The sequence below is a fragment of the Enoplosus armatus genome, chromosome 11 (genome assembly GCF_043641665.1).
Source record: "Enoplosus armatus isolate fEnoArm2 chromosome 11, fEnoArm2.hap1, whole genome shotgun sequence".
NCBI lineage: Eukaryota > Metazoa > Chordata > Actinopteri > Centrarchiformes > Enoplosidae > Enoplosus > Enoplosus armatus.
In genome coordinates, this window is record NC_092190.1 from 2,517,012 (window position 1) to 2,530,231 (window position 13,220).

General features: G+C 48.6%; 1 protein-coding gene across 1 annotated transcript; it reads left to right on the forward strand.

Moving 5' to 3' along the window:
• Nucleotides 1–4,731: 4,731 nt before the first annotated feature.
• tnfsf11 (TNF superfamily member 11) lies at nucleotides 4,732–11,149 on the forward strand. The gene is made up of 4 exons (XM_070914959.1): nucleotides 4,732–4,932; nucleotides 6,960–6,995; nucleotides 10,061–10,187; nucleotides 10,704–11,149. Exons 1-4 carry the CDS (start codon nucleotides 4,732–4,734, stop codon nucleotides 11,147–11,149), a joined length of 810 nt encoding a protein of 269 aa, XP_070771060.1.
• Nucleotides 11,150–13,220: the final 2,071 nt, after the last annotated feature.

The window sequence follows — 13,220 nt, forward strand, 5'->3', positions numbered from 1 at the left end:
GTCTGTCTGTGAACCCTGAACCCTCACCCTTGACCCCGATACCTCAGACGGCGTAAACTGCTGACGTCACAGCTCGCGGGGTGAAGTGTGAGGTTGCTGAGTTTAAGGCTGGGGTGAGTGCGAGGGCATGGTTAGCAAGGAATGCTCTTAAAAAACCAGAGATAATCAAGTGCTCCTAACAATGCAAGAGTTGGCCGGTGGCAAAGGTAAACACCCTGTCTCAAGTTTTATCTTTGCATGCAGTTATATGGGCACTTCTCTCTCTCTCTCTCTCTCTCTCTCTCATCCATGCTTCATCTCTGTTTTCCTCTTCCTCCCCTCTCTTCGGCTACAGGGCTTTTTGGCTGTCTGTCATCATCTGAAAGAGCATCAGGTTCCACTCTCTGGCAGGCTGTACATAGCAAAACACAGGGGCATGGAGACCGTCCAAACACTCTTTCTCTCTCTCTCTCACACACACACACACACACACACATATCTGTGCACGTACACGCACGCTCGAGGGTCAACCCAACATGATTAAAAGCGTGATACAACCCAAGCAAACACGCGTTAACCTGAATTTCGCGCACAAACCTTGCCTCCGCTCTTCCCTGCCGCAGCGCCGAGTGCCATACTCCTTGAGGAAATTGCCGAGGGCACAGGAAACCCACAGCCAAGCACGGGTTCTCACGGCGTACTGGCGACCCCTGACCGAGAGAAGGGCACTCCACAGCACCACATCCAGAGCCGATGCCAAGACCACGCCACCACGGCCGGCCAAGCGCAGGAGGTCGGTCGCTGGAGCCGCGACACGAGTTCAAAAAAAAAAGGTCTCCGGGGGAAGAGACACGGTCTGCATCCTCACCGGGTTCGCTCTGAGACAACGTCAGGAGACACTTCTGGCTGAGCACGGACTTGCGCTACGTTTCAGAAGCAAAACATCAACAGAGGCAGTTCTATACGAGCGCGGTAAAAACCAGAGTAATAGTAAAGGGGGAATGTGGTTGTGCTACAACATAACCGAAATCATGTGTGTGGTTTTATGAAGTTAGAAAGCCCATAATGATGGAGTATTAAATGATTGTAGCGCCATGAGGTTTGATGGTTTGAGGGGGGAGGCACATATAAAAAGCCAGCTTTCTCCCATGAACTCCTCTGGCACCCAGAAATTTGCTTGGATTTCGCAAACTCACCCAACCTACTACAACCACCCCTCCTTTCCATTGTCACTGCTTCTGCCTAAAATAACTCCTGTTCCTAAAGGAGGCTCGTTTTCTGCTGGGTTTTCAAATACTACGCTGTTGTTCTGCTGGCAGTGGGAAAACAGGAGAGGGTTAGGGAGGTCACTCTCCGGGCTGACAGGAGCCGCTGCCGTGTTTAGATGCTGCGACCGCTGGACCGTCTGTGGACACTCAGCCTTAATGAGGCGGTGCCATGTGACAATACCTTATTGTGCATGTTTTCGGGGGGGGGGGGGGGGGGGGGTGTATGTGTAAGCGGATTATAATAGGAGATGAGAAGGAATTAATAGAATCATCTTGTGTTTTGGTTTTTTAGTTGTTTCTTTTTTTAGGTACGTAGCTGGAGCTGTGACTTTATTTGCCCTACCGGCACGTAGAAACACCGAGGCAGTTGTTCAGCCATTCAGAGTTGCGTTCGTCGATATTTCTAGATGAAGATCATCCGATGATTGTGCGTGAAAGGCGTCGCTCTCGGCGAAGCATCACCCGACGTTGTTTTGGTTTGACAGGCCCGCAGCCTCGCTGTTTTGGTTCGCTCTCGCCGCTCTCATCAACCTTGTTTTCCAGCTGCAGCAGGCGGATGGTTTCAGTGGGAAAAGGGCTCTGATAAAAAATGACCGTACGCTACCTGTCCCAAGACAAACATAGCACCAGGCTGGTGAACACAGCGGAGCTATTAATAGCTAAAGCGCCAGATATTTATATCCCTCCAAAAGAAAGGCTACTGTTGCTCCGTCTCTGCTGGGTGTGTCATAGTCAATTTTGTGCTTCCACATTTGCCAAAAACATCTTTATAAGGCGATGACATGTCAATGTTTTGCACGCCGCTCGTTCTGTAATATTGCTTTAAAGGGCTCCTTTTGAGAAAAATACGCTTGCTCGCTTTCTTTCTGAGGGACGAGCGGGAAGATCGATACCACCGTCCCTGCACATTGCACATGGAGGTACAGAGCTGGCAGGTAGGTAAATCGGCTTAGCGTGAAGACTAGCCTGGCTCTGTCCAAAGACAACACAATCCGCCTATCCACATCTAAAGCTTACTTATCAACGTGCTCTGCTTTGTTCGTTCAAGCCGACGACGCGCCGAGCCGCGTCGATGGACTGTATCCACAGAGACTTCCTTGGAGCCTCGGCCGCTCGCCTGCCGGTCACTGCGCCGGGCCTTGAAATAGTCCCGCTTACACCTGGACGGAACCAACGCTAGCGGTTGCCCTCCAGCTCCATTTATAGCTGAAAAACAATAACACACTCATCATCGTCGTCGTCACGAATCTTTATTACAACACTGAAACCGGTCGTCATGGCAGAAGAAAGGTTTTGTTTGTTGTTCAACGCTGTAGGTAATCTTCGTCGGTAACGGAACTGAAAGGTGTATCCCTCATAACTCAAAGGGCCTGATCGTTCAATAGTTCCATTTATGAGGCGAGTTTCGACTGATGAGAGAATACTTGAACGGTGTTGAGAGTAAATGTCATCTGTCTGCTCGTGTAGGAGGGCCTGTGAGGGATATTTGTGGCCAGACGAGTACACACACACACACACACAATATGAATCACTATGACGTTGTGTTTTCAGGTTTGGTATTAGTTTCTTCACTTGCTGTAACAGTGGAAATCCAGGTTTTTCTGTCATCTGTTTTCAGTGTCTCATCCAAGTCTTACGCTGCGGAGTATTTCACGGCCTCTGAAGGAAATAAGAACTTGCTGCACCAGCAGTCGGTTAGCTTAGCTTAGCTTAGCTTAGCATGGAAGACTGGAAACGGAGGCAAACAGCGAGCCTGGCTCCGTCCAGGCCGCGGGAACGTCCTGGAAGATGGGCAGCATATTAAAGGAGAGAAAAAAAATCAAAGTAAAGTTCAGTTACATACGGCACATCTGGTGTTGAAGGTATTTGGATGTAACTCTTATGCAAGAAAGCGAACAAGAGTATATCCAAAAATGCTGAACTGCTCCTAAAATGTTTCCCAACAGGCGCTTCAAGGGGCCGATGCGGGCCTGTAAAGCCCACTGAGACACTGTGAGGGAAATTCTGAGCTTCGTCTCGGAAACGACCAGCGGTGCGTCACGCGATGGTGGCGGCACACGGGCTCGCAAGGTGTTAAAGGTTCTTCTAATGCATCTCCAGGAGCGGCGATGCAGCTTAAAACCACAGACTGTACCGAAGAATCTGAGTCACAAGTCGAGTCACAGTCACAAGGAGGTTGGTGCTTGCTTAAAAATGTCATCTCTCCGGAAACTCGCTGATAAGTTCAACCGGTCAGCTATTGGTTTTTTTTTGTTTTTTTTTTGCCAATTCCAGCTTAGAGACAATTACTATAGGATATGAATGATGCATGAGTAACTCTCTCCGGGTATTCGACCGCTTTCCCGTGAAAGAAACGAGCCCGCATCATCAGCCGTGGTGGTCCAGCCTCGTCTCCACACTGGCGCGACAACTGCGCAGGTTAATGGATCGATAATTAGTGAATTTACAATTTCATTCCTCAGAACTCCTGACACGAGGGCTAAACAAATAACCAATCGAGCCTTATTAGATAATGAATTCACATCACACAGCTTTTTCCGCCTCCGCCTCTGACCTCTCAAAGGCCCCCTCCGCTTAGAGACTTCCCTGGGATGTTTCCGAGCTTCCCTTCCCCAGCGTTTCACTCTCTAACAGACTGCTGTTCTGGAGTTTATCCGCGCTCGCCTTGAATCTCAGGAGTCTTGGGAGCCAAGCCTGGTCAAAGACGCGGGGTGCGAAACCTCCAGTGGACACGACACAGAGGGAGGACTTTTGAAAAAGAAGGAGACATCTTGTTAAACTTTTGTAAAGAACAATATTTGCATGAAAGAAGTTCATTGACCTTTTTTTTTTTTTTTTTTTTTTTTTTGTTGTTGAAAACCAAATGACACAATTACCAAGTCTTAAAGGATGAATTCATTGTTTCATTTGAATGGATTTTTGATTATGACAGTAATAGTTCCCAATTCATGAACTAAAAACTGGTTTTCAAATCAACACAGACATTTCTTTGGCTTTGTTTCTGCCTGTTTTCTTGCAGCAGTTCGACCTAAATCATCATTTTGGGGTGTTCATAACCTGATGAGGATTTTTTTTTTTTTTTGTCCTCATCACCGCATCCCTGCTGTGCGGAACTCTCAGTGCAGTGAGAGAGAGAGAGAGAGAGTGTGTGTGTGTGTGTGTGTGTGTGTCACCGGGGGGGTGTGGACGCGCAGAAGGGGTGGATCACGTGTTAATGCGTTTTTCTGTAAAGACCGTCTGGGGCCATAAAGGGCTCGCTTTAACCTGTCGTGCGCTCAGGTCGATCCGGTTGCCGGTCTTGTTTGAGTCTTTTCCGTGTGTCTGTCAGAGCACCGGAGGATCCCTCTGATTGGTTGCAGAGGGGAAGCGAGCTCTTTCAGCCCACCCACCGCTGATTATAGGGACTCTTTGCTGTCTCAGTTTCCTTCCTTGCATTGAGTCTGGCCCGGGGCTGTACGGCACGCACAGAGACGCGGAGAAAATCATGGCAGCTACCCACGGCGAGTACAGAGGCTACCTGCGGAACACCGTCGACATCGAGGCCGGGCAGCACCGCTTCCACCCGGTGCAGAGCTCGGAGCCCACTTACCGGCCGCTCCTATTCGGGACCCTGGTTGTTATGGGATTGCTTCAGGTGGCCTCCAGCGTGGCGATCTTATTACACCTGACAGGTTATCTGCAAGAGGTAGGCTCCATGTGACGCACCGTGGCGTGCTCCGGGCTTTTCATTTCCAGTGCGCAGCGAGACGCCTATCAAACCGCCGCCGGTCAGCGTGTGTGTGTGTGTGTCTGTGTGTGTGTGTGTGTGTGTGGGGGGCTTTTTCTCAAGCTCCCGGTTCTTGTGCGTAAATATTTATCTCTCTCTCGCTGTCTACCAGGGGCCACGGGCGAGTTGCGATAGTCCAGCAGTATTTGCGCAATTTTATAACGCCATAAAGCGCCAGATAACTTCAGCAGCTCTGTGTGAAGTTGGCGGCGTGTGCGTTTAGAAGTAAAGTAGATGCAATCTACAGAAAGGTTTTAGGAGGAGGAGGGAGGGTGGGTGGGTGGGGGGGGGGGGGACAGCATCGAGCCAGTTCTGCAGTTTTGTGAGCCAAGGTTTCGCGCACTCTTGGCGTCTCTTTGAAGGCGCTGCGCTTTGGCGGCAGGCAGTCAACGCACTTCTTCCCTCGCTGTAAAACACACACACACACACACACACACACACAAACCCCCCCCCCCCCCCCCCCCCGACAGATAGCATCTCAAAAACACCCCGATGGATTCTCTTTTGTTTTGTTCCTCTGAGATTAGTTATTTCAGCGAGGTCTTTTCCGGCGGCTTGCAGCCCGACTCGAAGCGTCGCGAAGCCGCCTTGGAGGCGATAAGATCTCCGCGTCCCGGCGGAGGCTCCGCTGCAGATGCGCGCGTCAGGCCCTGCAGAAAGACGTCTCCGTTTGCACAATACAGATGTTTTCACTCGGGGCTCCTCTCCCGCGGATGTTTACATGCCACCGGGGAGTTAATGTTTATTAGCGATTTATACGCGTCACCGAGTTGTAAACCTCCGAGCGTAAGCAGAGCCGTTTCTGTCCGGCTCAGAGGAACGGGACTGGACGTCCTGACCAGTTCTCGCACACGGCCCCACATGGTCCATCTCTTCTTCTTCTTCTTCTTTATTTTTATTATTATCTTTGACATCTTGGAGGTTTGCGTGTCCGTGACCGTGTAAAACTAACATTTACGTTCCGCCACAGTTGTTTTCGTTCCTTTTACGGCGGTTTTGGAGTTGAATAATTGTCATGTTTCAACAAGCCAAGAGAGCAGACCGCATCCCGGCTCTGTCAGGATGCTGAGGGTTCACCTGGGGAGCATCTGTCTCTCTCTCTCTCTCTGTTTGCCTCTGTCTCTTTCTCCGTGTTTGTGTGTTAAATTTCTTTGGCTTGTCTTTGGCATAAACACATTGCAGTGTGGTAGTAGCTAGTTATGTGCTGGATGAGAGCCAGAGAGAGAGAGAGAGGGAGGGAGGGAGAGAGAGAGAGAGGGGGGGGGGGGGGTAAATAAAAGGGAGAGAGAAACCCCAGACCAGAGAAAGAAAAGAACAAGCAACAACGTTGTCATATGTGTGCGGTGACGCTGAGGTTGGTCTGATCGGGACGTGCGGGTCCGGGTCTCTGGGAGAGAGATCGAGAGCGTGCCATGTGCGGCGTGAGGTGCCCTCCGGTCCGGTCTGCGTTAGACCTGCGCTTTGGATATAACGCGCAGCCCCTTTAGCCAGTGGGCGCAGTTTGGCGCTGGGCCATCATCTGCCCTCAACACCTGTAGAACGTCGGGGGGGGGTGGGGGGGGGGCAGCAGAGCTGGAATCTGCACAGCGCCGTGCCCGCTGAGGAATGTGCTGATCGGTGAACAGTGATGGGATTCGCACATGAGGGCTGAAGTGGTGTTTTTATTCCTGTGTCTTTTGTGCTTCAGGCTGCAAATGAATATATATAAATATATATATATATATTTATATATAGGCAGAGTGACATGCTGGGAAAAAAATAACTCAACCCCCCCACTCCCACTCCCACACACACACACACACACACAAACCTCCAAACTGCACTGCTGCTTTCTTTTCTGCAAGTTTTAGTGAAGCACTCCTCCCACCCACACCTGTCAGACAGCAGGCAGTGCTCATTACATTGACCCCCCCCTCTAACCCCGGCTCCTGTGTTTCTGTCTCCAGGTAGATCTGTCCACAGCCCCGCGTCGACCCATAGAGGTGAGTGACCCCCGGTTAACCCCCACAGCAGCACAACGCACCCTCTGGCTGGAGCGCAGTCCCCTCAGATAAATAGCATTTGAGCAGGTTTCTCTCCTGCTGCAACGCATTAATATCGGCCCTGCTGTGTCAAAGGTTTTGTATTGATTATTAATCATCGGGACTGATTGCCTTTAATGCATTTTCCACTTCGACAAATGTTGGTGGACTTTCGGTTGGTTTGCTCTGATAAAGTAAAGGGAAACTGTGGTGGAACAAAGTTTTAGCGCCAACAGTAATCTGCTTTAAGAGTGTTTTGAAGCTACCTGGTTTTTCATGGGAGGGGGAGGGGGGGGGGTACAGGACATGCAATAATGTGGTTAAGTCTTTAAAAGAGGAAAGAGAGGGGTTGAAGCTGCAGAAAACGAATAAGATAATAATCTGCATATTTGCACTGACAGTAGTCACGATTTTCCCGTGGGTGTGTTTTCAGTACATACCACAGCTTCCAGACCCCCCCCCCCCCACCCCCCACCCCATGTGGTCACCGAGGCTGGGGTCAGACCACAGCAGGAAAAACACCTTTTGATCCCTCTGATATGGGGAGTCAAACAGCTCATCGTTGAGAAGTTTGATCAGTCGCTCGCTGACACTTTGCACAGACGGCAGTTTGCTGCACAGCTATTAGTGAGTCACTCATTGGCGTCAGCGGTCGCAGAGAGTTCCTTTCGAAGATCAGCAGTAGCATGAGGGAGTTATAAAATACGAATTCTTAATTGCTGATGTCATTTTTTGCCGCCCATTTTTTGGCACAGGTTTTCACCCGAGCAAAAGCAACAACCATCCAGGAAGTGAAACAACACAGAATAAAAGGACTGCTTTGCCTCGCTTGTGTTTTTTTTCGTTCCCATAATGCTTTCATTTCCTTTGAAATGATGTGCCGGTATTTGTATTTTGTCCTGGGAATCCCTGGTGGAGCGCTCGCACAAACCACCCAGCCTGTCTTGGACTGAGGAGCTCATTGTGCCGTTAGCCCTGGGCTGTTTCCCATGGAGCGCAGGGAGCCGTGCTGGGAGCTTTATGAAGTGTCAGGGGGGACAGATCCACTTGGCCCACACCGTGTTGTGTCAGGGTCAGACCGCCGGCGCTCTCCGCTGACAGTTCAGGGGATTTGCTAGGGAGCGGGCCTCAGTGGACAGCTGTCAGTTGGTCTTTGATGCGAGACAGGATGTGCAGGTTAGGGCCGGGGCTGTGGTCAGGGCGAGCTCGGGAGTGGCGAGAGCAAATGAGCGCCAATCGGACACGGCTCATGATCTTGAGTGTTTCCAGTCTGTGGGGATCTGTACAACTGTGTTAGAGGGAGAGATCTGACGGACGGCAGAATGAAACGCGAAAGAGACAATCTGCTTTGGTGGCCAAGCTTTGAGTGAGAGCACTTTTGTTCTATTGTAGCATCTCAGAAACCACTCATCGACATAATAGAGACGTTGAGAGATGTATGTGGTGCGTAGTTAAAGGGCTGAACCGAAGCCTGCATGCACTGTGGTGTTCCAGGGCCAAATCAAGTCAGTTTAAGGAGACATTTCTCCTTCATTTTAGCGACTCTGTCTGGTGCAGAGCGGTTGTCACCTAGATCACACTGTAGATCGGGGGGGGGGGGGGGGGGGGGGGGGGGGGGGCGCTGCCAAGCTGCTGCTACTTTGTTTAAAGACTCTCTCCTCTCTGGTTAAAGAGGTATGACGTGGTCTCACCACAAATCAAGATAGATCCCACATTGTAGGGCCAATTGGGAACGCGTTCACAATTACTCTGCAGCCTTGGCAAGGCGTTGTTTACCCCCTGTCTCATTCCAAGACGCTGCGCTATAAACATGTTTGTGCAGCAAATTGTTTTTGGAGGACAGGCGGTGCTAATCTTAGCGCGAGAGCCGTGCAAATGCGTCTGGACTTGGGTGGAGAATAAATACCGGACAGTAATATTAGCGCAGCACAGGTGCAGCATTGCAAAAAACCGCCTTAATGGCGTTGGTGGGGGCTGGCTCTGCGGGAATGTGTCGCAGTGTTTGTGCTCCGTGTGTGGTTTTCTAAGTTGGTAAAATGTCTATCCATTTAAACACTTTCCTTTTCCCTTTGTCCTGTTCTGGTGCTGGCTCAGAAATGACTCTGAGACCATAAAACAAGTTAAAACACCAGTGGGATATAATAATAGTAATGATAATAATAATAACAACTCATTCAGTTTTTTATACACGTGCAGTGTGTATACGTGCACACTTCAGTGAAGACTCGTGCTGCACGAATTTCATTGCACGCAAAATTGTGTCTCATCTAAAACCCCCGCAAGCCCTTTTTCTAAGTAACTAACAGAGCAGTTCAACCATTAAAAACTCGACTGTGAGATCTCTCGTGAGTGACGGGTAGTAGGCACAGACGGAGAACAAAACACTCACGCCTGATGACTTAATCTCATGCCAGATGTGTAAGAGAGTTGGCAGCTCCGGTGCAGTAACTGTTTACTTGCTTGGAAACCATGTTTTCCTCCAGTGTATATGCTCCGTCTTGCCTGAGGAGGAGAGCCCAGCTCAGATCTGTGGACGGCGGCGTCACCGGGCCTCGAATAGAATCGGCGCCTTTTGGGCCGAACGCAGTCCAAATGCTATTTGTGCCAAATCCACGAGAAGCGCAATCTCTCCGAAAGGTTACGCTCGCCGGGAGGCCTCGCCTGTCACAGCCTCCGGCCACGGCCGTAATAAGAAGTCAGCGGGCCAGCCAAAGAGGATGGATGATACACGCCGACGTGCAGCCCGTGTACCCCCGTCCACGCACTCGCACGACAGTTATTTAAGGAGACAGCGGAGCAAAGATGTGGTGAAATATGTCAAAAGTGTATTGTTGCTTTAAGAAAAAGCCGTTTGTGGGTGTGGGTTAATTGTTGGTGTCTCTTTACTGATGTGGGTGTATGTTTCAAATTGGGCAACTTCTCACAGTGGGATAACACACACACACACACACACACACACTCAAACAAAGACAATAATAGTGATGTTTTTTTTTCGCCGTTGAGTGATCTTTTCCTGTTTTCGACAGGAAGTGCAGACGGAGCCAGTGCTGAATGCGCTGAGAGACCCACGGAAAAACAGACGGTGCAAAACCCCAAAAGAGAGCCTGCCATCAGCTCATCTACCAATCAGAGCGCAGCACGAGTACCCTAAGAGTGAGTCCAGATCAATTCATATCCTACCACTACCGCACTAGAAACACTGTCAATCTGGCTTCATTGCAATTGAGCTAAATCTGATTTGACTCTAATAAAGACGCTGGTTCAGTGCTGTAATGTGCGTGTTCACTAGACGCAGAGACGAGTTGTTTCTAAATATTTACAGCTGTATTTCTTGTGCAGCTAGAACACAACGTACCTAAAATGGCCGACCAAGTAATGTCAGCTGGGTTTGAATAATTGGATATTTCCCAGTCATTCTAAACTGCATGAATACTAACACAATTAATACCAACAAAACAAAGTCATACATATATTTACAAGGGATTAGCAGTTAAGTTTAATGCATTTTAAATGTCTGATTTAGTGAATCACTGGTTTGAAACCAGCTGGTTACTAAGAACTTACGAAAGACTTCACACAGAAACCTTTTTGTTTGGTTTATGAGAAACCCAAAAAATGAATGGACTGACCAAAACTTCTGTCTTTTGCTGCTCTTTGTTTGCCGCGAAGAGGGTCAGCCAAAGGCCGTCACCATCGAGTGGAACGAGGAGGATATATACCGCCATAGAATGGGCTACCAGAAGGGGAAACTGCTGGTGATGGAGTCAGGGTTCTACTATGTTTACGCCAAGACCTGCTTCCGCTACTACAACCTACCGGAGGACAGCAGTCAGGCCGGGGCCCCACTGGTGGACGTCAGCAACACCCAGCTCATCCAGTACGTCCACCACGAGAGCATCAAACAGAACAGCAGGGCCGTGGTGCTGATGAGGACGGGCAGCACCATGCGCTGGAACATCACGAGCTACAACATGTACTGCGCCCAGCAGGGCCGAGGGGTCCGGCTGGAGGAGGGGGACGCCCTGTATGTCAACGTGTCCAATGCTTGGATGCTGGACAAGCAGGGAGAAGCGACGTATTTTGGGGCCATAAAGTTGGGTAACGTTTTTGGGTAACTATTTAACAACATGTGGGGAGCGGACATGCTACTGAACATTTGATATGCCAAAGAACCACTGTTAGTGATTTATAATGTTGACTTTTCAAAAAAGTGTGTTTTTTTTTATTTTATTGTACATGTGTTGTTGTCTTTTTTACATCGATCTTCACCAAATAGCCTTGGAGCCCTTTATGAGAAAAACGTATGGCAAAGGTAGTCCCCCCCACCCCACAAATAGCACAATAGGGATTGTATTTCAGTTCAGATTACAACATTTCGATTTAATCATAGACATGTGTTTATGCACTAATTAAACAAACCACAAGGGAGCAACTAAGGAAGTAAGTTTGTTGGCAAGAAGCGCAGCGAGGAAGGATTTATCAATGTTGGAAAAAAAAAAAATGTCCGTACAGAACATCGTAGCTGGTCCAGCATCTGCACAGCATCTGCTTGCACTTAGCAGATTATCACAGAATAAAACTAACAAAGGTCCCAGGTCTGTCTCTGACCCACAGCGGCGAATGCGCAAACGTTTTTTCTTTTTCAGCCTGAAAGGTTTTGTAAGTGTGAACAAGGCAGGCAATGAGGCGTCCGCACAGTAAGTAACTCAACGGTAGAATTCGAAAATGGGCATTTAGGCGGTGATTCACGGTCAGCCTCAAAACCTCGAAGGCGCCATTTAAACTTAACGCCGTGAAAGATTCACGTTTGACACATTGTTTTTTTTTTTTTATTAAGCAACAAGCCCAGCTTTGAAAGAAGGTCACGTGTGCATGCTCCACGGACTCATTCGTTAGCCAGTTTCCTGCCTTAATGGAATCTAATAAGTGGCCGGCCTCACTGAGGGCAATCACACGACAATGTCATTTTGAACTACAGCGCGGAGGAGGCGACATCTGTTTGTTAATGTTTATGACAATCAACAAGCGATGCAGATAGCTGGACTGTCTGAAACATAAATGACATGAATAGACTCTTGTCTTCTTTAACTAGAGGAGCCAAATTGACTTTGGTTCATCTTTAACTTAAATTTTGTTTTTCATTTGGCTCTTCAGCGAGGTAAATGGGAATATGCACTAAATATTTATTTATTAGCTCTAGAAGTACAGAGACGGGTCATTGTTAAAGTGACCTTTCGGCTGTATAAAATATCATTTATATTTGATGTCTGTGTGACATTCATTATGCAGCATAGTAGACACGCTTTTTGTTATTAAAACACAGGGGCTTCATTTTAAATTCCATATTTATGTATCTCGATTTTGACAATTCTGTGTGCACTTGCTTAGCCAAAAGCAATATGGATATATTGTTTCTTCTACAAGATTGTAGCATACCTGTAAGAACTTCATCCGATAGATTTGTTTTTTTCCATTCAGTGTTTTTTTTTTTTTTTAATTTATGTTTGTGTATGTTTTAATAAAAAAAAAACTACTTTTGTAACAGCGTTTCATGTGTATTGACATTGCCCCAGTCAGGCTGGTGCTGTTGTTTGCGGTGAGGAGGACGAAACTTCGCAGGGTTAGGTCGCCGCCACCTTGCGTGGTAACCCGAGGAACAGGCCACCCTGACTGTATTATTGTGATGTGCAATTTGATCATCTCCGCAATCTTTGGAAAATTCAACACCACTATGGCCAAAGAAGTGAAGTCACGCTGTTCCTTTACCCCGGTCAGAGCGGCCCACCACCTCATTACAGAGATAGGTTGTATAGAAAAACCGCCCACTGCTGCTGCAAGCGCTGCTAACTCGCAGCAGACATTTGGACCGCAGCGCAGAGCGACCTGCAGAATAAACAAGAAACAGACTGCATGGGATGGGAGTAATGATGAGAATTTCATTACTTCACTGTAGTGTGTGTGTGTGTGTGAGTGTGTGTGTGTGTGTGTGTGTAAGCCGCTCATCCGATCATTGTGGTGATGGGTCTCCCATGAAGCCCCACGGCGTGTGCGAGAAAGAAACTGTTTCAGCGTCGGACCTGAAGCCAAACAATTCCTCTATTGTCTGTAGCTGGGGCGTTCCCCAGCTTATAGCCAGGGAACGGTTCACGCGTCTGTGCTGTACGCCGGGACCTCACACGGCTCTCA

Excerpts from the sequence above, each read along its gene's own strand:
- tnfsf11 (XM_070914959.1), top strand. The coding sequence starts at position 4,732 with ATGGCAGCTACCCACGGCGAGTACAGAGGCTACCTGCGGAACACCGTC. Across the intron at positions 4,933-6,959 it reads TGACAGGTTATCTGCAAGAG|GTAGATCTGTCCACAGCCCC; the intron begins GTAGGCTCCATG and ends TTCTGTCTCCAG. Across the intron at positions 10,188-10,703 it reads GCAGCACGAGTACCCTAAGA|AGGGTCAGCCAAAGGCCGTC; the intron begins GTGAGTCCAGAT and ends TTTGCCGCGAAG.